The following is a 27,299-nucleotide window of genomic DNA, read 5'->3' as shown; positions in this document are numbered from 1 at the left end:
AATTAATTTTGCCACCAGGGGAGCGACCTTTGCCTAAGAGGTCGCTCCCCACATATAACAAAAAAAAAAAAAATAACCTGCTGTCTAGGGGGTTTCTGTCCCCCCGCCCCCAATTGTATTAGGCCGATTTGCCCCTGGGGGGGCAGAAACAGCCAAAAAACAAATTGCCCCCCTGGAGAGTGGCCCTTGCCCACGGGGCCGCTCTCCTTGTCAAGTAAATAAAAAATTTTAAAAATTCCCTGGTGTCTAGTGGCATGCGATCGGGCAGCAGAAATGCTCAGAGAAGCCTGAAAGGAGAGGAAAGGCCTTTCCTCTCCTTTCAGGCTTCTCTGCCCCCTCCACGTGATCGGAGGAGAAATGCAAATCATTTCTCTTTCGATCGGGCGCTGGAAGCTGAGCTTCCAGCGCCGGAGGGAATGCCTCTGATGAGGTCACCAGACGCCACGGGGGGGGTCACGGGTGGGGGGTGGAAGGGGAAGCGATTCTCCTTCCATCCCTGCCCGGGGGAGGGGGGTGCCTGGCCATCGGGGGCCCATAGCAGGACGAGGTGGTCTTGTCCTGGGCACCCAAGGGGTTAAAATATTTTGTCCTATCACAGTGCAAATCTTGCCAAAAATATTGCTAAAGGTGATATGGAAGGGCAGACGGTTCTAACAGCACCCAGAGAGAGAGCAACTAGTACATTCTAAATATTAACCTCTATTTTCTAATATACTAGATACGTGTTGCCTAGTGAAGAAAATCCTCTACATGCTAGGAAGATACAGGTGACTTGCACTTGATCAGGAGCTGTTGAATACTCCAGAAATATTGGAAGGGGTTTGAGGTTTGTAACACACTGCACTATAACCCTTAACTCGAAAATAGCTCTGTTAAATATTCTGGAAGGAATGCGGACAGTTATCAGCCATCCTTTGTAGGTTTAGGCATAACCATTGCCAAAAAAAATATATTGCCAGAACAAACATGGCACAAATGTGGAGAGCAATGGGGTCCTCGGTGTAGCCAGGTGGTGAGCTGGCCTTTACCTATACAGGATTTTGGAGAAACAGAACTGAGTGGTAATCCCAAGAAAGATGTTCCATATATTGGGGAGGAGGGTGGAGCAGTTTGAAATCTCGAGTAATGACTTTGCACTCCAAGAGTGAGACCAAGCCAGAAATGCCAATTTACTGTGTACTTGCCATTGTTGTTTCCTGTCCATCAACAAATGCTTCTTGAGAATTCTTGCAGACTGTTTTAATGAGTTTTATTGTGTTTTATATTTAGAAATAAACGTTAATAAAATGGTTTATATAAAAAAAAAAATACCAAAGCTGTTACGACTTCTGTAATGTCACTTCTTTAATGACCTGAGGAACAGCATTAATGACAACATTTGTTTACTTGGTCAGAGCTTTTATCAGTTCACTCCTCCCGGAAATGAACCATTAGTACAGCTTGAAATGCAGAGAAAAGATGAGGACATTGTGCATATTCTGTTCAGTAGGATCCTAGTCGTGGTGTAGGCCCTCTATCCCTCACCTAGTATTTTAGGCTACGTAATGAGATTTCCAACCATTTGTAAAGGAAGACGGGCAGAACAGGGAAAAAACTACTTTTATGCTTATTCTGGCACTCTCCCTCTCTCCAAAACACTTCCAACCACACCCTCAGAGCACATTCATTGCTGCACACTCGCAAGCCTGAAGTAAATCATGAAGGAACCTGTTAGGAAAGACTGATGATGAATGCGGTAAAAGGGCTTAACATCTGTGCAGGGATACCCGTGAATAAAGGATTGGAGATTTAAAAAAAATCCAAAATGACAATCACCATGAAGGTAATATTTCTCATCAGATGTTGCTATGTCAGATGGCAAGCAGATCACATAGACCTAATGCAGATAGCAGAGATGCTCTTCATCAAAAACAAAGAACTTCTGCAGTGTGTACCTACTTTTACGCATGACTAATAACATTTTATATTTCTTCCAGTACCAACATCACCCCCGAAAGATGTCACAGTTGTGAGCAAAGAAGGGAAGCCCCGCACAATAATTGTAAACTGGCAGCCCCCGTCTGAGGCCAATGGCAAGATCACAGGTAAGTGTGAGATTTAGAAAAATTGCTTGTTAGCACTGTGGATCATGATACTTTTGACAAAACAAAGGTCAGTCATCTTCTCATGGATATTTCATCTTCCCACTTCTCAAGTTAGTCACTCGATCACAAAAGGTCTTTCATGTTGCACTCTTTTGCCTTAACTAGAATCATGATGTGCAACCTACATCCAAGTGACCACTGTTCTGGAATCCATTCCTGCATCAAGGTTTAATAAAGAACTAATCTGCTACAGAATACATCAAATAGCTTTTTCATTGCTCATTTGTCCTTTCCATCTTGTGCTTTACATTTAATTTGATGAAGGGTATGTGCTTTTAGCAGGTTTTGAACACAAATATCAGCTATTTTGACAGGGTACATTTAAGGAAACTAAACGTATATTCATACATAAAAACTAATGCTAATTTGAAAAATGAAATGGGTGAAGGGATTAATTGATATGATTGTTTAGAGTGGAAGAACTATTTCAAAAGGATGCTTCTACCCACAGAGTTCTTGCCTTACAAATTATCCCAGTACCAACCTGGAACTGAAACTTTTCTTTGCAATTGCTCATGTCTTCTTATAGGCGACACCATTGGACTGCGCACCAGCCTCACACTGCCTAATAAAGTGACGGCACAGAACCATATAAAGGTGCTTTCTTTCTTTCTGCTACTTCAACATGGATCTGGAGCGCCGCTCCCCACCTTTTGTCAGTGATTCACCGATTCCAAAATACTTTTTCTTCGCAGTGTGCTAGTGTTAGAAATTGGGTTTTTGGTTGGCAGTCAGGTTACCCTCTGTCCAAGCAAGAACCCTCACTCTAGTCAGGGTAAGTCACACACAATCCAAAATTAGCCTGTGCCACCCTCTGGTAGCTTGGCACGAGCAGTCAGGCTTAACTTAGAAGGCAATGTGTAAAGTATTTGTGCAATAAATCATACAATACCACCATATAGCACCACAAAAATACACCACACAGTGTTTAGAAAAATATATAATATTTATCAGGATAATTGTAGGTCAAAACGAATAAAGTTGCAATGTGAATTTGTAGAGATATCACTGAAAAGTGATATAAAAAGTGTCTTAAGTCTTTAAAAAGCAAACAAAGTCTCTTTCAAGCACAAAGTACCTGGTTTGGAGAGGAAAATCTCCTCAGAGGGCCACAGAAGAAGAGATACGTGGAAAAATGGTGTGTGCGTCGCTTTCTCCCCAGCACACATGGTCTTGCGTCGTTATTTTCCACACGGGGAAGTTGTGCGTCGTTTTCCGGCACGCGGACAGTCTCTTTCTGTGGATCGCGGGATTACCAGATGTCCCGGGTCTGTGCGTGGATTTTCCTGCTTGTTTTCCGGCTGTGCGTCGTTCTGCGGGGCTGCGCGTCGAAGTTTCGCTCCCACAGCAGGCGTCGTGTTGATTTCTCCTCTGGAGGTCGGGCGCCGTTGTCCTTGCGAGGCCGTGCGTCGAAGTTCCGGTCGTCCCGAAGGCGTCGCGTCGGTGTGCGGCGTTTTACTCGCCGCGGAATAAGCTGTGCGTCGGACATTTCGGCGCTCAGAGCGTCCAAGTGAAAAAGAGAAGTCTTTTTGGTCCTGAGACTTCACGGAACAGGAGGCAAGCTCTATCCAAGCCCTTGGAGAGCACTTTTCCAGCCAGACGAGTTCAGCAAGGCAGCAGGCCAACAGCAAGGCAGCAGTCCTTTGTAGAAAGCAGACAGGTGAGTCCTTTGAGCAGCCAGGCAGTTCTTCTTGGCAGGATGTAGTTTCTGGTTCAGGTTTCTTCTCCAGCAAGTGTCTGATGAGGTAGGGCAGAGGCCCTGTTTTATACCCAAATGTGCCTTTGAAGTGGGGGAGACTTCAAAGAGTGGCTAAGAAGTGCACCAGGTCCCCTTTCAGTCCAATCCTGTCTGCCAGGGTCCCAGTAGGGGGTGTGGCAGTCCTTTGTGTGAGAGCAGGCCCTCCACCCTCCCAGCCCAGGAAGACCCATTCAAAATGCAGATGTATGCAAGTGAGGCTGAGTCCCCTGTGTTTGGGGTGTGTCTGAGTGAATGCACAAGGAGCTGTCAACTAAGCCCAGCCAGACGTGGATTGTAAGGCACAGAAAGATTTAAGTGCAAAGAAATGCTCACTTTCTAAAAGTGGCATTTCTAGAATAGTAATATTAAATCCAACTTCACCAGACAGCAGGATTTTGTATTACCATTCTGGCCATACTAAATATGACCTTCCTACTCCTTTCAGATCAGCAGCTACCACTTCAATACTGTATGAGGGCAGCCCCAATGTTAGCCTATGAAGGGAGCAGGCCTCACAGTAGTGCAAAAACGAATTTAGGAGTTTTACACTACCAGGACATGTAAACTACACAGGTACGTGTCCTGCCTTTCATCCACACCGCACCCTGCTCTAGGGGTTACCTAGGGCACACATTAGAGGTGACTTATATGTGGAGAATGGGGAGGTATAGGCTTGGCAAGTACTTTTAAATGCCAAGTCGAGGTGACAGTGAAACTGCACCCACAGGCCTTGCAATGGCAACCTGAGACAAGGTAAAGGGCTACTTAAGTGGGTGGCACAACCAGTGCTGCAGGCCCACTAGTAGCATTTAATCTACAGGCCCTAGGCACATATAGTGCACATTACTAGGGACTTATCAGTAAATTAAATAGTCCAATCAGGTATGATCCAAGGTTACCATGTTTAAAGGGAGAGAGCATATGCACTTTAGCACTGGTTAGCAGTGATAAAGTGCGCAGAGTCTAGGAGCCAGCAAAAACAGTGTCCAAAAAGTGGAGGGAGGCAGGCAAAAAGTTAGGGGTGACCACCAATGGTCCCTCTAATTTTTTTCCACTGAGTGCGGTCTCTGTGCGCTGCAGCCAAGGATACGTGCGCCAAGAAATTGACCATTCACGCGCGCGCAGCGCATAACTAGCCAAGATCTTTGGCATTAGCCTCTCCATACCACTAAAGCAAAAAAGGGATATCATTGCTCCATGCAATAGGGCATCAAGGCAGTTTTGTGACCTGATTGCACACCCCAAGGACATGACCTGTTAGGGGAGCACGTATATTGCTCTAAAAGGCTAATTTAGGCTTAGAAAGTGATAACGCATATAAACTACCACAAAGTATAGGAATGGTGGAACATTTGATAACAGCACATTTTCTTCTGTTCTGAAGCATTTCCTAGCTCATGAACCATTGATTTTCAAGACAAATATCACTTGCCCGCTTGAATGCTAAAGCACGCCAAATGATGTTTAAAACACTCCCCGCGGTATTTAAAAGCTGTTTTCATTGACTTTAATCCAGATTCAAATATAAGCATTATCTGCCTTAGGGGAGCACGTATATAGCTCAAAAAGGCTTATTTAAGCTTAGAAAGTGATAACGCATATAAACTACCACAAAGTATAGGAATGGTGGAACATTTGATAACAGCACATTTTCTACTGTTCTGAAGCATTTCCTAGCTCATTAACCATTAATTTCCAAGACAAATATCAGTTGCTCGCTTGTATGCTAAAGTACTCCAAATGATGTTTAAAACACTCCCCGCGGCATTTAAACGCTGTTTTCATCGACTTCAATCCAGATTCAAATATGAGCATTATCTGCCTTAGGGGAGCACGTATATCGCTCTAAAAGGCTTATTTAGGCTTAGAAAGTGATAACTCATATAAACTACCAAAATGTATAGGAATGGTGGAACATTTGTGCGTGCTTGCTAAAGGGGCCTGCGCGATGGGGGAAGGAAAGGTGCGCGCGCCTTACAGGGAACATTGGTGACCACCCTAAGGCTGTCAGGTCTAACATGTGTCCCCCCCAGCTGAAAGTGGGGAGAGCTACCCGACCTCCTGGGAGCTCTCATCACTAAGGCGGAAGTATCTGGAGAGACCATCAGCGTTCGCGTGGTCAACCCCTGGGCGATGCTCCACCGTAAAGTCCATCCCCTGTAGGGAAATGGACCACCTCAAGAGTTTTGGATTCTCACCCCTCATCTGCATGAGCCATCTGAGGGGCCTGTGGTCTGTCTGAACCCGGAAGTGAGTCCCAAACAGGTAGGGTCTTGGCTTCTTCAGTGCCCAGACCACAAGTCTGGATCCCCCCACCCCCCTATCTGACATAGTCTTCTCCGAGGGTTTTTCCAGTGCTGCCCAACTTACCTGGGTCATCATCCATCCTAGAGAAGATAGGAACCTACAGAGAGGCCATGCTGCAACTTTTACAGATGATGCCTGCGCCCTCTCGAGCAACTTGACCTCATGGAACAACAAGACTTCCGCTGGTGCATACCCACCTACCACAACTGACCCTGTTGTCCAGGCCCCTACTGGCACTCGTCCATGCCTCCACTCTGGAGTCAAAGGTTCCTTAGGTCCCAACTGCACCAGTGCTGACCTCAACTCCAGTACTTGTACTCCGGCTCCAACCTTGATACTTGTTTTCAATCCAGAGCCGATATCATCCTGCACCAGGCCTATGTCCCACTGTGCTATTAGCAATGTGCAACCCCATCTTAGGACTTTTCCAAGCCTCTTCTTTGATACTATTACTACTGTAGTGGGAAGGCTTGTTCCAATCAGATTTGAACGTCATTATTGAAGGCCTTCCAAATGTCCTGCCTGACGAGGAGGGGTTTAATTGTCCCCCCTCTTAGTCCCCAACTTTTGCACTTATGCTTTCATTTATTTAGATTTACAGAATGTCAGTGGCCTGGATATGTCTTCTGAAACAGTGTTGTGCTCACCCTGGGCCTGCTACTTCATAACCTTTGTTGACCTTTAGTGGAGCTTTGACAGACATTGATGGTGACCTGGTCTAAGCTGTGCTCGGACTCCCTGTTAAGTCACCCTGTGCCTCGGCATCATTGGCCTGCCGCTGGTGATCAGCCTTTCTGACCTAGCACCTGACTCATGATAGCTTGGAAGTTCAGGCTTTTACCTGCATAATTAAAACCACAGAATTTCCCACAGCTCTGCTAGCTAGGAAGAGCTCTTAGTGCATTGATTTATCTGGAAAACATTTTTTCAAAGTTTAGCTTTGAGTTACCTGAATGCTGTTTGTCTGCTGTGATCCTACTCACCTGCCCTTTATGATATGGCAAACGAGGTCTTGCCAGACCTTTGTGACAAATTCAAGAATGCTCTTGCACTAACAATTCAGGGTGGAAAGGGCACAACTGAGTTTGTGTTGGTGGATTGTCTGGACACAGCAGACAATGTAGGGCGCACCATGGGCACCAGTGAGAACTTCAAGCATCCCTTATGGATATGCCATGTGAGGACTGTAGGCTTTTTGTGGAAAATGCTGACTCTTCCGTGGAGCACTTGAAAGACAGCCATGCTATGGCCTTCCCTTTGGGTTTTTATCTTCCCTGGCTCGTTGATTCCACTAACAATACTAAAAGTTTATAGGACACTCTTGGAGTTTCGCCTACGACAGAGACTGCCCATGCAACAGCCAATACTGACCTTTCATACTTCCAGAGGGTGCGGTAGTAACTAAGGCCACCAGTAAGAACAGCATGCTTTCCTCCTTGCTTGCTTTGAATGCAGTTAGGCTCCTTTGATTTACCCTCCCATGGTCATGGACTTCAGGTAGGAGGCAGAATTTGTTTTTACCTGCCCAGCTGGTGTTCAGGTACCTCAGACCAAAGTGTGCTTCAGGTTCTCCAGCATGGTAATGCGCTCCCTTTTACATCTGCTTCACCTCCTGTCCAAACATATAGGCCTCTTTAAACCAGTTGTCCAATACATTGTCTGTTTGCTTCACATACAAGGATCAGGGTTAGCATATACTTCCATACAACTACATCGTGCAGCCATTGCTGCATATAACCAAAATGGAGAACATTATGTTCTCTTCATAATTTCCCATCATGAAAGCATTTATCGAAGGTCTCAAAAGAGTGATTCTACCTGTTCCTCTCTGGAACCTCAATATAGTACTCACATGACTCATAGGTCCCCCATTTGAGCCATTACGTTCCTGTCCTTTATCATTTCTTTCTTGGAAAGTGACTTTCCTCATAGCCATTACTTCACTTTGGTACATAAGTGAGCTACAAGTCCTCACTTTGCAACAAGTTTTTATCCAAGGTCATACTGATAGGTTTGTTCTTAGAATTGACCCTAAATTCCTTCTTAAGTCTACCTTAATCAGTTGAGATACCATTGTTTTTCCTCATCTATACTCTGTAGCAGAAATGGCTCTTCATATTCTAGATGTCAAAATAGCTATAATGTACTTCATAGACATAACCAAACCTTTATGGAAAACTGAACATCTGTTTGTCGCTTTTGCTAAACCTCATTAAGTAACCCTATGTCAAAGCTGGCATAGCTAGATGGATTGTTAAATATATCCAAACAGGTTGCCTTAAAGCCAAAAGAGCTCTCCCACTCTCCCTAGGCGGCACTCTACTAGGAAGAAGGGAGCTGCCATAGCATTTCTTGGGAATATTCCCATAGCTGAAAACTGACATCCGCAAAGCAGCTGCATGGTGAACTCCACACCCTTTTACCAAACACTATTGTGTAAATATTTTTGCCTGTCAACAGGCAAACAAGTGGGCCACAGAATACGAAGAACTCTGTTTCAGACATCTGCAACATCCTTCTGGTTTGGGAAGATATATGGTAATCACCCTGAAAACATCTGTTTATAACTTGTAGTCCAGGAGATTCACATGAGCCTACCCTCCTTCCTAGAGTCAGAGTATTGTTTGCACATCTCTGCATTATATTACTTTATAAGTTAATTGCTTTGCCACCATATGCTCATGTCTAACCTCTCCATACTTACCTGCTGTGCAGAGAACAGTTTAACACTGCAATTGGTGCCCATGTGGATTCTCTACTAAGGGAGGAGTCACAGGATACCTTGTGACTTGAAGATACTTTGTTGACCAAAAACAATGTGCAACATCCAAGCCCAACACTAGATGCCAGGAGTATGCAAAGCATGTGAATCTATAGCACTACAAGCTTTAAGCAGATGCTTTCAGGGTAACGTATTCCTTCCGACACCAACATCAGGTGTACCCTGAATGCAGCTGTCACTGCCTCCAGAGAAACTAATAGCACCATTCTCCGATGACATGCTTGGTTGGGAGTCTCTGAATTTGGACCAGAGCTCCAGCAACACTTCCTTGGTGTCTTTTATGATGAACACTTTTTGAGCCCCCAGATTGACTCAATGGTCGAACAAATATAGGACACCGATACAGCCAAGGATATGGGGGCACTACAAACCTGATCCCAAGGTCAGGGTTTCTGAGTCAAGTCAGCGGCCACCTCACAACACCATCTGTTCCAACATAACAGTCCTTTCAAGAGAGAGAGACAGCCCAGACAGCCAAGTCCTACCTTAGAAAAGGCTTCGGGGCAGCACCTGCTGTGAGGCCAGACGCTCCAAAGGTAAGGGCACATCTGTCTAGAACCATTGAATTTCCACATATTACCCCAGATGACACAGCACCTGTTGGGTGATGTAAATGTATATCTTTCCCGTTGTGGAGAGAAATCCTCAGACAAGTGAGTACTTTCCATTGTCTCCAATGGATATTGCCTGGAATTTCATACCACACCACCCAGTATTACACTAGAGTACCGCATCAACAGCCAAGAACATCAGAGGTTGCTGCAGGAAGAAGTGCAGGCATTACTGAATACTGCAGCCTATACTACACCTCAGCTGCATCATTTAAGAGCACTTTGAGATGACGACTGTACAAAATGTCATACTGCTGTTCTTTGTCAGGGACTAAATGGTGGCCCTTGATTTCCAGGATGCCTACTTTCACATCATTAATGCAGTACTCCACCAGTGCCTCAGGTTTGTGGTCAGTGGAAAGCATTATCAATTTAGGGTTCTACCTGTTGGGTGTCACAGCAGCCTCCTGGGTGCTCACAAAATGTCTGTAGTGGTCCCAGTGCATCAAGGGCACGGCACTATTCATGTCTTTACACTCCTGGGCAGCTGGCTGGTAAAGAACAAAATACAAGCTTCACTTACACTCCCACCAGCGTTGTCTCTTCCACTTGTAAGGGTTCAAAGTTGTTCCCAAAAAATCTCAACTTTGTCCTCAACAAATAAAGCCGTTCATGGGAGACATATTAAGTACAGTAAGAGGAAACGACTACCCCCAACAAGAATGATGGTATTTCAGGAACTGCTTCCCCTTTGACAGTGAGAATGATAATGGAACTGCTGGAAATGATGGCATCTTCCGTGCAATACTACCACGTGCTTGGCTGCATATGCACCCCCTGCAGGAGTGCCTTGTAAGACAGTGGTCATAAGAGACTAGTTAGTGGAGGATCAAGTATTGGTGGAGCCCAGTGATGAGCACAAATTGTAGTGGTGGAGCAACTGGGCAGATAATTCAGCCATAATTGGCCATCAAAAAGACTCCATTCGCAAAGGATAGGAAAAACCTTTGAGCTGGCTTACAATGCAGAATCAATGATTTACTCATCAGTAGTCTCCACACTGTGTTTAAAGTTATGGCAGTCCAGGTAGTGGTCTGAGTGTCAACATGATTTGCAACAAAACAGTGTTCATTAGCACAGACAACATAACTACGTTGTTCTACCTCCTGAAATAAGGGATCACACGCACTACAGTGGTCCAAGTTAGCTCAGACAATCTAACATTGGGTAGCTCGCCATCAAGTTCTCCCCCTGGTATAACACCTCCACAGAAGGAATAACAACTTTGCAGACCTGCTGAGCAGGACGTATCAACAAACACATAAATTGGAAACCAATGAGCAAGTACTTCAACACTGCTTTCACCGCTGCAGGACTCTGGTGGTGTACCTGTTTGCCACATGCAAAATGCTAAACTTTTGCCTCAAGGTACCCACACCCGGCATATTTGCTAATGATTATCACCAATACTGTAAGTAGTAATAAATAAATAAATCGCCCATTAGTGTCTCAAGGCGCTGAATTGTGGGCACAGGGAGATTAAGTGATTTGGCTAGAATCACAGGATGTTGATCCTCCGACGCGGAGACTTGAACCTGGTTCCCTCAGCTTTGAAGTTGGTACCTCAGGCTGTTACGCCACATCCTAAAATCAGTCAAACTGTGGCATGACCCATGATGCTCATCCTCTTAGCACCCACATGAGCCAGAGCGCCCTGGTACTCTGTACTTATGGAAGTTCATACTTTCCCAAGAAAAGCAGCCTCTAAACCTGGGCCTCATCACACACTGATACCAGAGTCCTCTCCAACATCCCAAAGTCACAGCCCCTGAATTTCCGATCTGGCACCTTAAGTCTTGCAAATTATTAAGGAGGCTCACAAGCCCACCAAAGAGGCCTGTTGCACAGGCAGTTGCAAATAGTTTGCCCCAAACTGCCCCAGTCTCCACAAGCAGCCCTTACAGGACTCAGTTCAAGAAACCATCTCATACTTAATACACCTAAAAAAGGCAGGCTTTGCATACTCTTCAGTAAGGGTATGTTTAACAAATGTAGCAGCTTACCTGCAAAATGGGGAACACCAGTAAGTAGTCAAAATATCAGTGGAAGTCCTTAACAGATATTGCATCTAGATCCCACCATTCACTTCATTGGACCATAACATTGTTCTTACCTAGGTCATGGGACCGCTATTTATACTGTTATATTTTTGCCCACTGTGGTTGCAGTCTCTTCCTTTCTAAGAATAACTGTACTGCCAGTACTGTACGGTGGAAGAGTCTTTAACTCAAGAACTCAGAGATCGTGTCAGCCATAGAACAAACCTGTTAGCCATATAAAGTTGTCTGTGTAAGGTTATCTCATTGTTCCATAACAATCAAGCCATGGATTTAAAATCCTCCCCTCCCCCAAAACATCAGTCAGTCTTGGAAATGGGCGTATACGTTTTAGATGTGAAAAGAGTTCTCTTGTATCATATTGATCATATCACATCCTTCAGAAACACTAAGCAGTTCTTTGTGGCCTGTTGCATACCTCACCTTATTTCCAGAACAGGTCTAGTTAACTCGGTCATCAAGAGTATTCAAGTTTGCTATACTAAGGTCAGATGTGTACTACACTTTGTGCCTAGACTACATTCACTCACAAAAAGGATACCAATGTTGATTTCCTAGGTAAAATCCTACTTGCAGACCACCTTAAAGCTGCAGTATGATTTACCAACCACATTTTCACTAAGCATTGTGTGGACATACATGTTTGACCAAAAGCAGAAGTCAGCTAAACTGTCTTTAAAGCTTTGTTTCAAATGTCTTCAGCTACAGCTCGCAATCCACCCTTTTAGGAAGAGCACTGTTTTGCAGTCAGTGCAAAGCATGTGATCTTCTGCACCACATGCTGCAAGTGGAAAACATTACTTACCTGTAACATTTGCTTTGCAGCTTGTAGTGCTTTCAGTTCACATGTGTCTTTCCACTTACCTGGATGCAAGCTGGAGGTAAGACTTTTTTCAAAAGTTAAGTCTCAAACTTCTGTTTACGTCACTACCTGTCCTATTTTTTTGGTACTGTAAATACTTATTCTCTCCTGCAGAGGAGAGAAACAATCTAAGATGGAATATGTTATGGTGCATTGTGGGTTTCGTAGGAGAGAACAAGATTCATCTCAAAACTGAAACCTGTACTTCAAGCAGTTCTAGATGTCAGAAGTGTACCAAGCATGTGAATTTATGGCACTACAAGCTGAAAACAGATTGTTACAGGAAAGTAATGTTTTACTTTCTGGTCACAATGACTTCCTTATGCAATGTTGGAGAACTTCAAGCACTATCCACAGAAGAACTTTTCATTCAAAAAAATGTTGGTCTTTAGCATGCATACAAAATTCTTCCACCAACCTTTCGAGGCTATTGTCATCCACAAACTCCTCTCCCTCACAGAAGTCCGCTAAACTTATTCACATATTTACAAGGTTTTCATTTTTTATGCCCCATCACATTGAAAGCTTGCCAGTGATTAATGTGTCTTAACATAAGGATTCCCACACCCATCATATCATGTTACACTTGACAGACCATGCAGAGCTCAGTGGTGATAGTGCAACACTACATAAGGTTCTCCCCTCTTCAAGTGTTCTTTACAGTACTTTACAAGCCAAGGGGGGCTCTTTGGTGTTCCTGGAGCTCTGCCCAGGAGTCTTTGACACTCTGTAGTCTTCTTGAGGCAATACCTGAGGAATGTTAAAGTAGAACAACATGTTGATTTATAAAGTATTCATAGAAAAGAGTTTTCAGGATTCCAGATTGCTTGCCTGGATGCCAGGTGAGCAACTATTTAAACCATGTGTCATTGGACAGATGTGAGTTTTTCAAGCATCACCATTACGTAGTGTGGTCAGTAAGGAGCAGACATTTTACATAAACTCATATTTTGCAAAGATCACGTGGCCTGTATTGGTATCTCATGCATGCAAGTTAATTCTTCTTTCCCATTAAAACCTCCCCTTTTGTTCAATTTGTAGGATATATTATTTACTACAGCACCGATGTGAATGCTGAGCTGCATGACTGGGTCATTGAACCAGTGTTGGGCAACAGACTCACTCACCAGATCCAAGAGTTGACCCTTGACACTACATATTTCTTCAAGATTCAAGCTCGCAACTCCAAGGGCATGGGGCCGATGTCTGAGGCTGCTCAATTCAGGACCCCTAAAGGTAGGTGGCACCCAGTAAAACTTGGTTATATAGGAAGCTGTGTACACCAGGCATTAACCATTGTTAACAATCTAAGCTTAGAGAGCTAAGTGTAAATGTAGATTAAAATAATAATCAGCCAGATTAAATATTATTATTCAGCCATATTATCATATTGGCAAACCGTATCTAAATAGTTATAGAACATTTGTCTAAACAACACTACTACTCCGCACATCACAAACCCAGCTAGAGAATTGTAGAAAAGTGCCCCTTTTTAACATGGTCACCCCCACTTTTTGCCTGGTATCTGATGCAATTTTGACTGAAAGTGCACTGAGTTCCTTCTAACCTAGTCCCCAGTGCCAGATCTCTTTCCCTAAAACGGTGCAATGGTTCCTCCATTGGCAAAACCTCTGGCACCCCTGTAAGTCCCTAGTAAATGGTCCTCCTGGTACCTAGGGCATGGGTACCAAAGAGGGTCCCCAAGGGCTGTAGCATGCATTGTGCCACACTCAAGGAACCCTCACCTAGCACATGCAGGCTGCAGCTAAAAGTGAAAACATTAATTGCACACAGTCCTTTGTGCTATGTCCCCTGACACTGCATGCAATATATATGTCACCCCTACATCAGACCTTACAGCACTAAGGCAGGGTGCATTATATTATATGTAAGGACATACCTGCAAGAGCGGATATGCGCCCACAATGTCTTTGTTGATACTCAGACATAGTGAGTGAACAGGGAAGCCATTTCAAGTGTATGTGCTGGACTCTGGTCAGTACGAGTTCCCCAGCTACATGATGGCTTCACTGAAAATAGGGATGTTTGGTAACAGACATTTCATATTAATAAAACCTCACTGATTCCAGTGATAGATTTAGTAATACGTGCACCCAGAGAGAACCTTTGATATACCTGTGTGCTGGCAGACTAATTCTAACTAGCCTGAGACCACCAGACACGTTTCTGAACCCCCCCCCCCCCTCCCTCCCAACAGGATGACCTGTAAATATGTATTCCCGGGAAGGGGGCGTCAGAGAAGCCCTTCGCCCTTGATATATAGATCTGGATTCCCTCAAAGGAGAGTATGCTGCCCCCCTGCCCCAGGACTCATGTGTCACCTGGACAGGAGGGAGAATTAGTAGTCAAAGATGCATGCCCACCTCTCAGGTCAGCCCCACCACTAAGGTGAGCTGCCTGATGTAGACACAACTTTTCAAAGTCTGTCATCTTGATGATGGCAGAACTGAGAACTCTGGGAAAGGGTTATGCCCACTTTCCACAGGAAGTAGTCCTATAAGGGGTTTAGTGATCCCAGGGGTAAGTAGCGCATTGGCTACTAGCTACCACCTTACACTCCCCAAAATGCCTCTAAATTAAAGTATTTAGGGGAGCCCCTGGCACCAGGAATTCAGGTCCTGCTGACCCGAAGAAAAAGGACACTCCAGAGATGTGAAAGCGAGTACTGAAGAGCAATGACCAACTCAGCGCCAACCCTGCCGGCCTGCCTGCCACCTTCGATAATCGTGCAAAAGTTGTCTAATCCTCCAGCTGCTGAAACTTCCAAAAGCACAGGAAGACTTCCAGCCTTCACCACAGCACAAGGGAACTGCCGTGGAGTAGCAGAGCTACTCCCCTGCATCCTCGCTAACTGCTGAAGAGGACTTCGGACAGCCAAAACTGCTGCCTGACAGCACCACTGCACCCGAGCCCCCAGCCCGTGTTGAAGTGGGTTAACAGTGCCAACCTGACGCCTTTAGTCTCTTTGTGCAGGCCCCTCTCAGCCGCCTGCAGTGACGGCAACCCCCACGCTCCACTGCACCTGGACTCCCCGGACTGAGGAGAAGAGGACCACGGGTGTGTCTGCGGTGCCAAAGCTCGTGAGCCTTGAGCCCACTTGTTGGTTCTCCCTGACTGGTCCCCCATTCCACACCTGCAGGTTGTTTCTGTGGGCCCCCTCCACCGGGGATGGACGCGCGACAGTCCACGAACCCTCTGCGTCCGGCCATCCCGGACCGGGGAGAAGAGGGCCACTGGTGTCCCTATGTCCCTGAGCATTGCAAGACCTGAGCCCACTCGGTAGCTCACCCAAACTGGACAGCTAGTACTGCAGCCTCCTTCCAACTGGACCAGTCCCCATTGGTGCGAACATTGGGCGCCCAACACTGTACTACACCTCTACACCCAGCCACCCCCAGTTGAGCCCGTGTGAGCTGCTGGTGTGGTCCTGACCCTTGGCCAGTACTTACCTTAAGTCCAGGAGATTGGTCTCATAAGTTGCTGTACTCTACCTATTTGCGGTATTTGTTGTTCCTCCTTAGGATAACATTGCAACTTTCAAGAATTGCACTGTCGACTTTTCTAAACTGTAAAGATTTATCTTGCAAAACGTACTTACCTGATCATATTGATTCTGGTACCAAAATATATTAAATACTTGTTGAATTCTGGAAATCTTCTTATTGAGTCATGTCTCACTTGATGACTTTGTGTGTATTTGCAGATGTCTAACACTCCTCTCTGATAAGACTAAGGCTGCTTGACCATATTACCCCCCAAAAAAGCACTTTGGGATTGCTAGACCAAGGCTTGTCCACTTGTAGGGGGGAACCCCTGGACTCTTTGCACAGTATGTCTCATATTGATATACTATTTAAAGAGCCAGCTACATACAATAATTGTTTGCTATGATTAAAGATTTATCTTTGCCTGCACCTAATTAAAACATTTTAAATGCTGCACAAGACTTGTTTGAAAAGCTGTATTCTTTTTGCACTGATAAAACCATTAAGTTTAGAACAGAAAACACAGTAGACTCGATGGCCTGTTCACCCTAGGTACAACCATCCTGAAACAGAAATGGCTAAGCTTATTTCTGCTGCTAGATCTTTGTGTTCCTCTTTTGATATTAAAATAATTAATAAAGGATGTGGCTCTTCAAATGGTGACTGAGCTGGTCTTTGTTTTTAATCAGTCTATTATTCAAGATAAGGTTCGAGAGGCTTGAAAGTCCACTATGGTGAGACCTTTTCTGAAAAATCTTTCCTTATTCCAAGATGATCCTGGGAATCATCACACATTTTTCTTTACTTCTTTACCTTGCTAAAATTCTCAAAAAGCTAGATTTTAACCAACTTTAGTCCTACGTGACTCACGTAAGTTACTAATATCCTGATGTGCTAAATGTTTTTTGGCCGGAAACACGTAGAGTAGGAGTTTTCAACCTTAAAAAAAGAGTTTCTATGTATCAATGACGTTTTAGGAGTTAGTAAATTATTACTTATTACTAAAGTGGGATTGCAACTGTATACAGATGCAGTATTTGGAATGGGCTAGTTTTGAGTGTCTCTTCCAAACCAAATCAGTACCCTAATTATCAATGGTTTGTGACTGTAATTTTGGTTGCTAACCATGGAAAAGTTACTAACACCCAAGGTAGGTGTCACTCATTCACAGAAGGAATGGAGTTTCCTTTGACCCATCTTCCTTTGTGAAATGTGTAGAAGGTTTCTCGGGAAGGTGGCAGGTCACCACTGCCAACTCTCAGGGAGCAGCCATGTTTCTTTTAATTAAATTGGTCCCCTTTGGAAACATAGTTTATTTAAATACTGTCACATAAATGGTGGTCTGCTGACCCTTGCAGGCCACTATCCCTGTGATTATATCCAGTCAGTTTGCCATATATCTAATTAATCTTGGGTAGTTCGAATTGCGGCCTGCTCCAAGTCAACATTTTATGAACTCACCATTTAGTACATAGGTTGGGTTTCCTTAGGCATCTTTTGTCACTGTCTACCCAGATCATATTTTGGTGTTGGTGAAAATGCAAATGGAAGGTTTCTTAACCCCGGAATGTGCAAGGCAGCAGTCTTGCCTGCATTTCTAAGCTACTGCGGTGTTCATATTACAGACTAAAGGCAAAGATAACCAATATTGTTATTGCTGGAGTGGCTTTATGATTGTAAAGCTTTTAGCGCAAAGAGTGATCCAGTACTGTGTCTTGTAAAGAAGGCACTCTGTTTCCTCCTTGGAAGACAGTGCAGGATGTACCTACATCTAGAAAGCAGTTTTAGTGAGGTGAACCTAATTATCTGGATTTATGTTTACAGGATGGACTGCAGCAGCACTAGTGACTACCATAACACGACCTGGCTTTTAGATTATCTGACCTACGAATCCTGCAAGCCACACTGGTTGCAGCACATCATGTTATAACGCCAAAATGTACAAATTTACTTGGCAGAACACATGGCTTTAAAAAAGACTGCAGCAAAGGATCAGAGCACTTGTGCAAGAGGGTGTCATTCTGCAAAGCTTTTCCCTTTCCTGTTTTCCTATGAATTAGATTAATTGTTCCTCTTGTAGGACAAAATATATTCCAATTTAAAAATTAACAAACTGCAACAATATGTGCACTGGCTGGGGGAAGAGGGTGGGTGGCGTTGATTAAACTGCATAGATTTGTGGCAAGTGTTAGAGGTCTATAAAAAGTTGCAGCTAATCTGCCTGTAACCGGCATGGGGCCGGTTTTGTTGACAAAAAGCTTTTTAAGCAGACAGTGCCCCACACCCATTGCCATTAAATCTGTTGCCAGAGGTCTGTGTAATGGATGTGTGATGTAGGACTTGGGGGCAGAGGTGCAGGGTGCTGAAGAAGACCTGGCTCCCACCAACAGTCACAGCAGGTCCAGGAGAGCAAGGGGTTCCATGAGATGGCCCAATCCTCACCCACCCCACCAAAGAATTTTGGCATGGCTTCATACCTAAAGCCTTGTTCAGGAAATTTGATCTCTTCGTCAAAATAGATATCGATGAGCAGTTGCTCATATTTCAGAGTGGAGGGGGGAAACATTTGCAGCCATATCCACTCTGTATTGCTTCCTTTGAGTTTTGACCACTGTGTAAGCAGGAAGGGCTTGCTCTAATAAGTAATTGGAAGGTACCTTTTTCAGGCACACTACTCTTCTCTGCTTGCTGAAAGCTCAAAGCTATCGTAGTGAAAGAGAGACAAGTTATGCCAAGAAAACAGATTTGAAACGAAGAGGAAATACCACGGTTAGTGCATGGCTATAGGGAAAATAGAAGGGAAGCCAAGAAGGAAGGTAAAGGAATCTAGGAACTCAACTCTTGGAAGGACAGTTGAGGAAAATTCTCCCACTAACCAAGCACCCAGCACAAACTATCAAACTGAATTAAACTGCCTCCTCTCTGCAGTGCAACACTTTTACCAAAACATGATGTCACTACTGCGCTGGTAAATGGGTGTCTCTTTCATGGTCTGCTTGCTGGGCATCCCTTCACCTACCGAGCTTCAGCCCGAAGGCGCACTTCTCTGTTTGGTTGAAAACACTGCATTGCAGGCGAGCTGGTGGGCCCGCCTACATCCTTTCCCATTGCTAATCGGTAATTTCACTGTTTATGGGCTTCAGCTGGTAAAAACAGGTGGATTGTCACCAGTTGAATTTAGGTTAAATCAGAAGGTGTAGACATAGGTCAGTTCACAAAGTTCAGTAATAGTCACAATTTGCAAACAGTATAATGACATATCTGGGCCCCCATTCATTGTCTGCTGGCTTTCTATAAAGTTACATCACTGAGCTTGTCACGACATCGGTTCTTGACCATTTTTGCAGACAATCAAAGATGGTGCTCTGGCCCTACTGGACCTTTCTCCTGCATTTGATACCATCGATCAGTCCCTTCTCCTTTTCGAAGCCTGAACATTTAGACTGATGGACAATGACTTTAAATGTCTAGAATTGTTTCCCACAAACTGTTCTCTGACCATTGTTTTTCCACTCCTTTCATTCAAAATCAACATTTTATGGCGTCCATTAAGTTTCTATACTCTCAACATTATTTAACATCTAGCCTCCTGGCTCACCTGCTGCAAATGCAAAATAAAGGTGCCCAGTTCTGTATGTAGACTGATGACACCCTGGCATTGTTCAAATTAACTTTCCCAACAGGTAAAGTAATTAACTGTAGCACTAATGTGCACAATATCCTGAGTTTGTTTCTGGGTGGCAAAAACAATTATTAAAACTAAACCCTGCTAAAAAAGTTGTTGGTAACATGAAACCAGATTGACATGTTTAGTTAAACTACTGATCTTCAGTTATGGATCCTTCCTCTGCTCAGATGAAGACGGTCAGTAATTCAGGTATAATAATAGGTTCAAAACTTTTGCTTGCCTTTTCTGGCAACTCACACTTAAAAAAACAAACTGACACCATGGGCAAGTGATAATCATTTTGATTAGATCACATCAGATCATGCTGGGATTATGGTTGTGCATGTCATTTAGCCTTACCTAAAAAGCTACTCGGAAGGCTTCAACTAGTTCAGAACTCTGCAGCTGTTACGATCACCGTCTCTTCTATTTGTGATCCTATTACTCCTATTCTTGTTCAACTGTACTGGTTTCCCATAGAACGGAGTTCAAAATTAAGTCACTAGTTATTCTCTGTAGGGACTTGCTCCTGCCTTTCTAGCATCCAAATTTCATGTTCATACTTGCCACACTAGTCAGCATTCTTCTGATAAAGTATTGCATGACAGCCCTAAAGTATGAATGACTTCTTGAAGGGAAAAGAGCCTTTTCACTCACTTCTCTTTAATTATTCAGAAAACATGCAGAAACTTCGGTGTACGTACACTTAAGAAATTTCAAATGACTTAAAATAGCATTTAATTTGAATATTTCCTGACATTGTAGGTAGCCAGTACCGTGCCACACCTTTTGTGGCCTCACACTATGTCAAAGTCCGTGTCTTTGCTATTGCCCGCATCACCGAATCTATTGTCACTGACGGATAGACACTTAGAGCCAATACTGGACAGTAACTGACCCAGTTGATACTGGCATTAAACCCAATGTCCAGAATGTCAAAATGACCTTGAAATGAAGGAATTCGGAGCATTAGGAAAGAAAGGAGACCAAAAACTGCAGCTGTGAGAGTACAGAATGAGAAACAACATCTGAAATATACAGGGATGGAACGAAAACGAAAAGACATTCCAGCAAGTATGGGTACTCACTATTCAGAGGAATATATTTATTTCCAGAGGGTGATTAATTAAAATGCATGACTCGAGTAAGATGCATGAGTTCCCTTTCCTCTTTGATTCCTGCTTTACCTCTACCTTCCGTTGAACTCTGGGACCTCCTGGACTCCACAGCACCGGACGTCGCCTTCATCACGGAGACCTGGATGAACGCCTCCTCTGCTCCAGAAATCGCCACTGCCATCCCCGAAGGCTACAAGATCTCCAGGAAAGACCGCACCAACCAAGTAGGAGGAGGTATCGCCATCGTCTTCAAAGACTCCATCAGCGTCACCACCTGCACCGAAGACACCCCTCTCGCCGCTGAACACCTGCATTTTCAGATTCGCACCGACCCGAGGACCACCCTCAGAGGATCCCTCGTCTACCGTCCTCCCGGACCACGCGCCCCTTTCAGCGACGCCATCGCCGACTTCATCTCCCCGCACGCCCTCGCCTCACCGGACTACATCCTCCTATGCGACCTCAACTTCCATCTGGAACAAAACAACGACCCCAACACCACCACCCTGCTCGCCAACCTCGGCCTCAAACAACTGGTGAACACCGCCACCCACATCGCCGGACACACGCTCGACCCTATCTTCTCCGCCAGCAAACACGTCTTCTTCAGCCACACCTCCGCCCTACACTGGACCGACCACAGCTGCGTCCACTTAACATTCCGACGCGAGACCCGCCACCTCCGCACTCAACCCATCCCTCGTCGACAGTGGAACAAGATCCCTGAAGAGCAACTCCTCGCCGCCAACCAACCCACCCTCACCACCGACCCCAACGACGCAGCCCTCAACCTCACAAACTGGATCTCCAACTGCGCAGACAACCTTGCTCCCCTCAAATGCACGCATCGACAGACCAACACCAAAAAACCTCTCTGGTTCTCTGACACCCTCAAAGAATCTAAGAAAACTTGTCGCGCCCTTGAGAAAGCCTGGCGCAAGGACCACACCGCTGACAACATGACCGCCCTCAAGAACGCTACCCGCGAACACCACCACCTGATCCGCGCTGCCAAAAGGAACTTTTTCACCGACAGACTGGACAAAAACAGCCACAACAGCAGAGAACTCTTCAGCATCGTCAAGGAGTTCTCCAACCCCAACGCCGTCACGTCCTCACAGGATTTGTGCGAATCCCTCGCCACTTTCTTCCATCGCAAGATCAGCGACCTCCACGACAGCTTCGGACACCAGACCCAACCAAACACCACCGAACCCGCATCCCCGGCCATCACCCTCAACAACTGGACCCACATCAACACGGAAGAAACCAAATCCATCATGAACTCTATCCACTCCGGCGCCCCTTTGGACCCCTGCCCGCACTTCATCTTTAACAAAGCCGACGACATCATCGCCCGCACCTCCAGACCGTCATCAACTCTTCTTTTTCTTCTGCTACCTTCCCCGAATGCTGGAAACACGCCGAAGTCAACGCCCTACTAAAGAAACCTACGGCTGACCCGAGCGACCTGAAAAACTAACGCCTCATCTCTCTTCTGCCTTTCCCAGCCAAAGTAATAGAGAAGACCGTCAACAAACAGCTGACCACCTTCCTGGAAGACAACAACCTGTTCGACCCCTCACAAACCGGATTCCGAACCAACCACAGCACTGAAACCGCCCTCATCTCAGTCACAGACGACATCAGAACCCTGATGGACAACGGTGAAACAGTCGCCCTCATTCTTCTCGACCTCTCAGCTGCCTTTGACACCGTCTGTCACCGCACCCTAATCACCCGCCTCCGCTCCACCGGGATCCAAGGCCAGGCCCTGGACTGGATCGCCTCCTTCCTCGCAAACCGTTCCCAAAGAGTTTACCTCCCTCCGTTTCGCTCACAACCCACCGAGATCATCTGCGGCGTACCTCAAGACTCATCGCTCAGCCCGACACTCTTCAATGTCTACATGAGCCCCCTCGCCAACATCGTACGTAAGCACAACATCATCATCACCTCCTACGCCGATGACACCCAACTTATACTCTCCCTCACCAAGGACCCCGCCAGCGCCAAGACCAACCTACAAGAGGGTATGAAGGACGTCGCAGATTGGATGAGGCTCAGCCGCCTAAAGCTGAACTCTGAAAAAACGGAAGTCCTCATCCTCGGCAACACCCCCGTCCGCCTGGGACGACTCCTGGTGGCCCACGGCACCGCACCGACCCCCACAGACCGCGCCCGCAACCTCAGCTTCATCTTGGACCCTCTTCTCACCATGACCAAGCAAGTCAACGCCGTGTCCTCTGCCTGCTTCCTCACCCTCTGCATGCTCCGCAAGATCTTCCGCTGGATCCCCGCCGACACCAGAAAAACCGTGACCCACGCCCTCGTCACGAGCCGCCTGGACTACGGCAACACCCTCTACGCCGGGACCACAGCCAAACTCCAAAATCGCCTGCAACGCATTCAAAACGCCTCGGCCCGCCTCATCCTCGACGTACCCCGCAGCAGCCACATCTCCGCACACCTGAGACACCTGCATTGGCTCCCAGTCAGCAAAAGGATCACCCACGCACACAAAGCCCTCCACGACAAGGGACCGGAATACCTCAACAGACGCCTCAGCTTCTACGTCCCCACCCGCCTCCTCCGCTCCTCTGGCCTCGCACTCGCTGCTGTCCCTCGCATCCGCCGCTTCACGGCGGGTGGGAGATCTTTCTCCTTCCTGGCGGCCAAGACCTGGAACTCCCTCCCCACCAGCCTCAGGACCACCCAGGACCACTCCGCTTTCCGGAGACTCCTAAAGACCTGGCTGTTCGAGCAGCGATAACCCTCCTTTTTCCCCTAGCGCCTTGAGACCCGCACGGGTGAGTAGAGCGCTTTATAAATGTTAATGATTTGATTTGATTCTGCAACTATTTCTCCTCTTCTCCTACTCATAGACCCTCGACTCTCAGAAGGAACTCACCTGTTTCATAAGTAGTCCAAGGTACCACAGTATAAACATTTATCCTATGGGTGGGTCAACCAGATTGTTCAGAAGAGCTGGATATTGAGCTGATCTCGCAAGAATAATCTAAAACTTAGGATGAACTGTAAGAAGCCAAACCCATTCACACCCCTCAAAATTCTTTCTTTTTAGAGTATACATTTATGTACACGCAGATGCAGAAATTGATAATGTGACACAACAATGCATCAACATTGAGCTCTGGGTGAAGAACCAGAGTAGATGTATTTGAATCCTTTCATACTTTCAGCTGCCAACCCCTGCGTGCAATATGCATCTTTGAGAATAAATTTAAGAGCTGTTTCTCGTTGTAGGAAAAAAGATGACCAATAACCCTTTTCTTTCTATTGCTAGCCACAGATTTTCATATGGTATTTATGAGGAAATTTACTGCTAATAAAGCAGCCAATGTTATGAGGAAGCTCAGTATAAGTCAGGGGTCTCCAACCATTCCTATAATGAGAGCTACTTCTGATAAATTAAAACCATCCTGAGCTACTGCCTAGTATAGGGATTAGATAAGGGTAAATAAGACTCAGACAACAAACGCTGCTCCAAGGAGAACCCCAATTCTAATGAGGTTAAAGCATTTAAGAGCAGTATTAGGAAAGGCTTACCTATGGGGTTCCCAGTCACCAAATGCATCCCTTCATTCTTGTTTAGGAATCACCTCTACTAGGTAAGTGTCTGACTGGGTCTGATTGCCTGTTTATCTTGCAAAACATATAATGGCCCAGCTCTCATTTGAGAGACGAGACCCAAGCGCTTCCATTACCTGTCCAAGTGGCCTGTAGTTCACTGATTCCTGTCCACAAGGGAGCAAATCAGAAATGTATTTCTTAAACATATATATTGTATCCTTTACAAGGACCAACAGCATTAATATATTTTTCCCAGTTGATGTACACTTCATAGCTCTTTACAAGTAACCGTATCTCTGTAACCACCCCTATGCTCAAGGAACATTACATTTGAGGCAGTCATGAAACTTAAATCAATACACGAAGGAATGGAAGGAAGGATAGTACAAATTATGGAGAAAGGGAAAAAAGGGGGAGAAAGACTAAAGCTGAAACAATTGAGAAGGACGAATGGGAATGAAAGTACAAAAAGAGAAGGAAAGTTGAAAAGGGTGAATTGGAGCAAAGGAAAGCAAAGATGCATATGATGAGATGGGGAAAAGAAAACAGCAAAGAAGTAATGGAGAAAACAATAGAAGAAAAATAGACTAAAAGGAGAGGGGAAAAAGGTGAGAGTGAAAGAATGAAAGGTTTAAAAAACAGAGGCAGAGAAGAAAAGCAGAACAAGAGAAGGAACAACGAAGCAAAGGAAAAAGGGAAGAAGGAATGGAAAAAACGAGAATGACAGGAGAGGAGAAAAGCAGAAGAAAATGTGAAATGAGAAAGAAGTAAAGGAGAAAAGGGAAATAATGAATGAGAATGAAAGAGCAGAAGGAAAAAATGAGACAGGAGAAAGGAAGAAGAGAAAAGCAGAGAACAAGTGAATGGAAGGAGACAGGAGAGAAAAGGGAGAAAAGGTATATGGAGAATAGAAGGTGAAAATAAAGATAGAAGGAAAGGAAAAAAAGGACTGAAGCAAACAAAGGCTAGTATGATCACAAAAAAACTAAGGGAATGGAGAGAAGGAATGCAGAACAGAAAAAAGTAAGAGGAAATGAGAGAAGGAAAAAAAATGAGTCGAGAAAGGACTGGCGAAAAAGGGAAAGAAATGAGAGCGAGAGAGAGAACCACAGGAGAAAAAGGAGACTAGAAAGAAACGCATCCTCAGCTCTATGCAGGTGCACAACCAACAAACTTAAAAAAATGAAAGTATTTCATGTTAGCTTTTTCGTTTTTAGTGCACTCTGAGTTCTACCATATAATTGTGAATGAAGAAGCTAAAGCATAAAGCTAAAAAAATAATAATTCTTCAGACTGGCTGTGCTCCGTATGCCTGCACTGTTAGCATGCCAAGCCGCACAGTCCTAAAAGCAGATTTTTTTTAAAGTGGTGTCCTAACATTTGGGCGCTCTATATTCAAATGACAATCAGGCAGTTATGATTTGCAAGCTACCTAGTCATCCACGAGCTACTGGTAGCTCGCAATCGACCTGTTGGAGACTCCCGATGTAAGTAATGCCTTGAGCGAATGCATTCTGTAGACTTAAGATTCCTAATATAGCTTTCCCGGTTTACTAGGATCCAGGTCCACCTCGTTGCCTGGAAGAGTAAAAAAAATAAATGATAGTAGCCTCATAGGTGTGGCAGGGGTCACACTGCGGAATGCTTTACCTTCTCCAGAAGTCCTGTGGTCATCTTGTTAAAATTGGGGCTGAAAAATATTTTTGGGGCCAGCTGTATTCTTAAATTGTTTCTTGATAGTTTGTACTTTGAAATCTATTTTGCTTGTTATACAAATAGTATTTGTGTTTTAATGGAGCTAGGACGTTTTTTGTTGTATTTATTGTATGCTAAAATGGCATCTTGAGAGTTGTTCTACCAGAATATCCTACTTTAACAGATTTAATAAACTGGTAGCCATTATTTCTGCCTGGTTTGGGGTCTGCAAGTTCTAAGCTTTTTTTTGTCCAAAGATAAACATTTTTTAAATGTAAAACAGTAATGAAACAAACATGTCATGTTGAAAGTGTGTGAGGACATGGGGTGTATTATATGGTGTGGTTGTGTCTCCTTACCATGTAATACATTTACCAAACTCTTTAGCATCCTCAGGTTTCGTTTGTCAAACCTCCAGCTCAACCCTTGGTAGCTGCAGTTCTGAGCAGCAAGGATTACATAATGGACCAAGTGTAAAGCATTTAAACAGCACCAAAACAATTGAAGAAATCAACAAGACTCTAAAGACATCCAACACCAATGTAAAAAAATAGACTGTATTTTTATTTATTATTAGACACCACAATTGAAAGATCCACTGGAGTGTTACGGAGATATAGATTTAACAAGGTACAGTAAATCAAAGTATTTCACTAAACTGCGAACACGCGTTTGGCAAATTCAACACATTTGACACATATACCTTTTCTGCAAAATGCTTGGGCTACTTGTAATGTGGTCACTTAGTCAATTTAGGTGACCATCTTCAGTAGAGAGCCAGTCAGGGGAACAATCAATGTCCTCAAACAGTTACCTCAGCAGGTGAAGCAGTCTTTAGTCCGCTCCAGGCACTTTTATCCTTTGCATGGCTTTCCTATAGAGGTGGTCCTGATGCAAGTGGGTAAGGATGCTGAAGATGCTCAGTGGATGATTTGGATGGGATATGGAAGAAGTGGGTCTTGCTGTGGCTACTCCTTAGTTCACAAAGAGGGATGGGGGAGGTGATGCGGCCCTGGTCACAAGGTCGATGTCCCACAAAGTACTCTCGGTGCTAGCAGAAGTCCAGTCACCACTGGACTACTAGTCGCTCAGTATTGCAGTTATCGGCCTATCCTTCCTGGGCTGGTAACCTATCTTTTGGAGGTCCCAGCTGCACTCAGATGATACTCCAGAGATTAGCAAACGCAGGTGCAACTTTGCATTTTGGGTTGTGGCCCC

The 27,299-nt window shown here is 44.9% G+C and overlaps 1 protein-coding gene across 12 annotated transcripts in view; it reads left to right on the top strand.

Moving 5' to 3' along the window:
- The window catches only part of NEO1 (neogenin 1), a 514,543-nt gene that overhangs the window by 438,314 nt on the left and 48,930 nt on the right, over positions 1-27,299 (top strand). For all 12 annotated transcript variants that reach the window (XM_069222245.1, XM_069222241.1, XM_069222240.1 and 9 more), the window contains exons 19-20: positions 1,977-2,084; positions 13,543-13,737. In XM_069222245.1, coding sequence (XP_069078346.1) covers positions 1,977-2,084; positions 13,543-13,737 — 303 coding nt within the window. The remainder of the gene's footprint in view (positions 1-1,976; positions 2,085-13,542; positions 13,738-27,299) is intronic.

The sequence above is a fragment of the Pleurodeles waltl genome, chromosome 3_1 (genome assembly GCF_031143425.1).
Source record: "Pleurodeles waltl isolate 20211129_DDA chromosome 3_1, aPleWal1.hap1.20221129, whole genome shotgun sequence".
NCBI lineage: Eukaryota > Metazoa > Chordata > Amphibia > Caudata > Salamandridae > Pleurodeles > Pleurodeles waltl.
The sequence above is the reverse complement of the archived record's forward strand: the minus strand, read 5'-3'. Positions and strand labels throughout refer to the sequence as shown.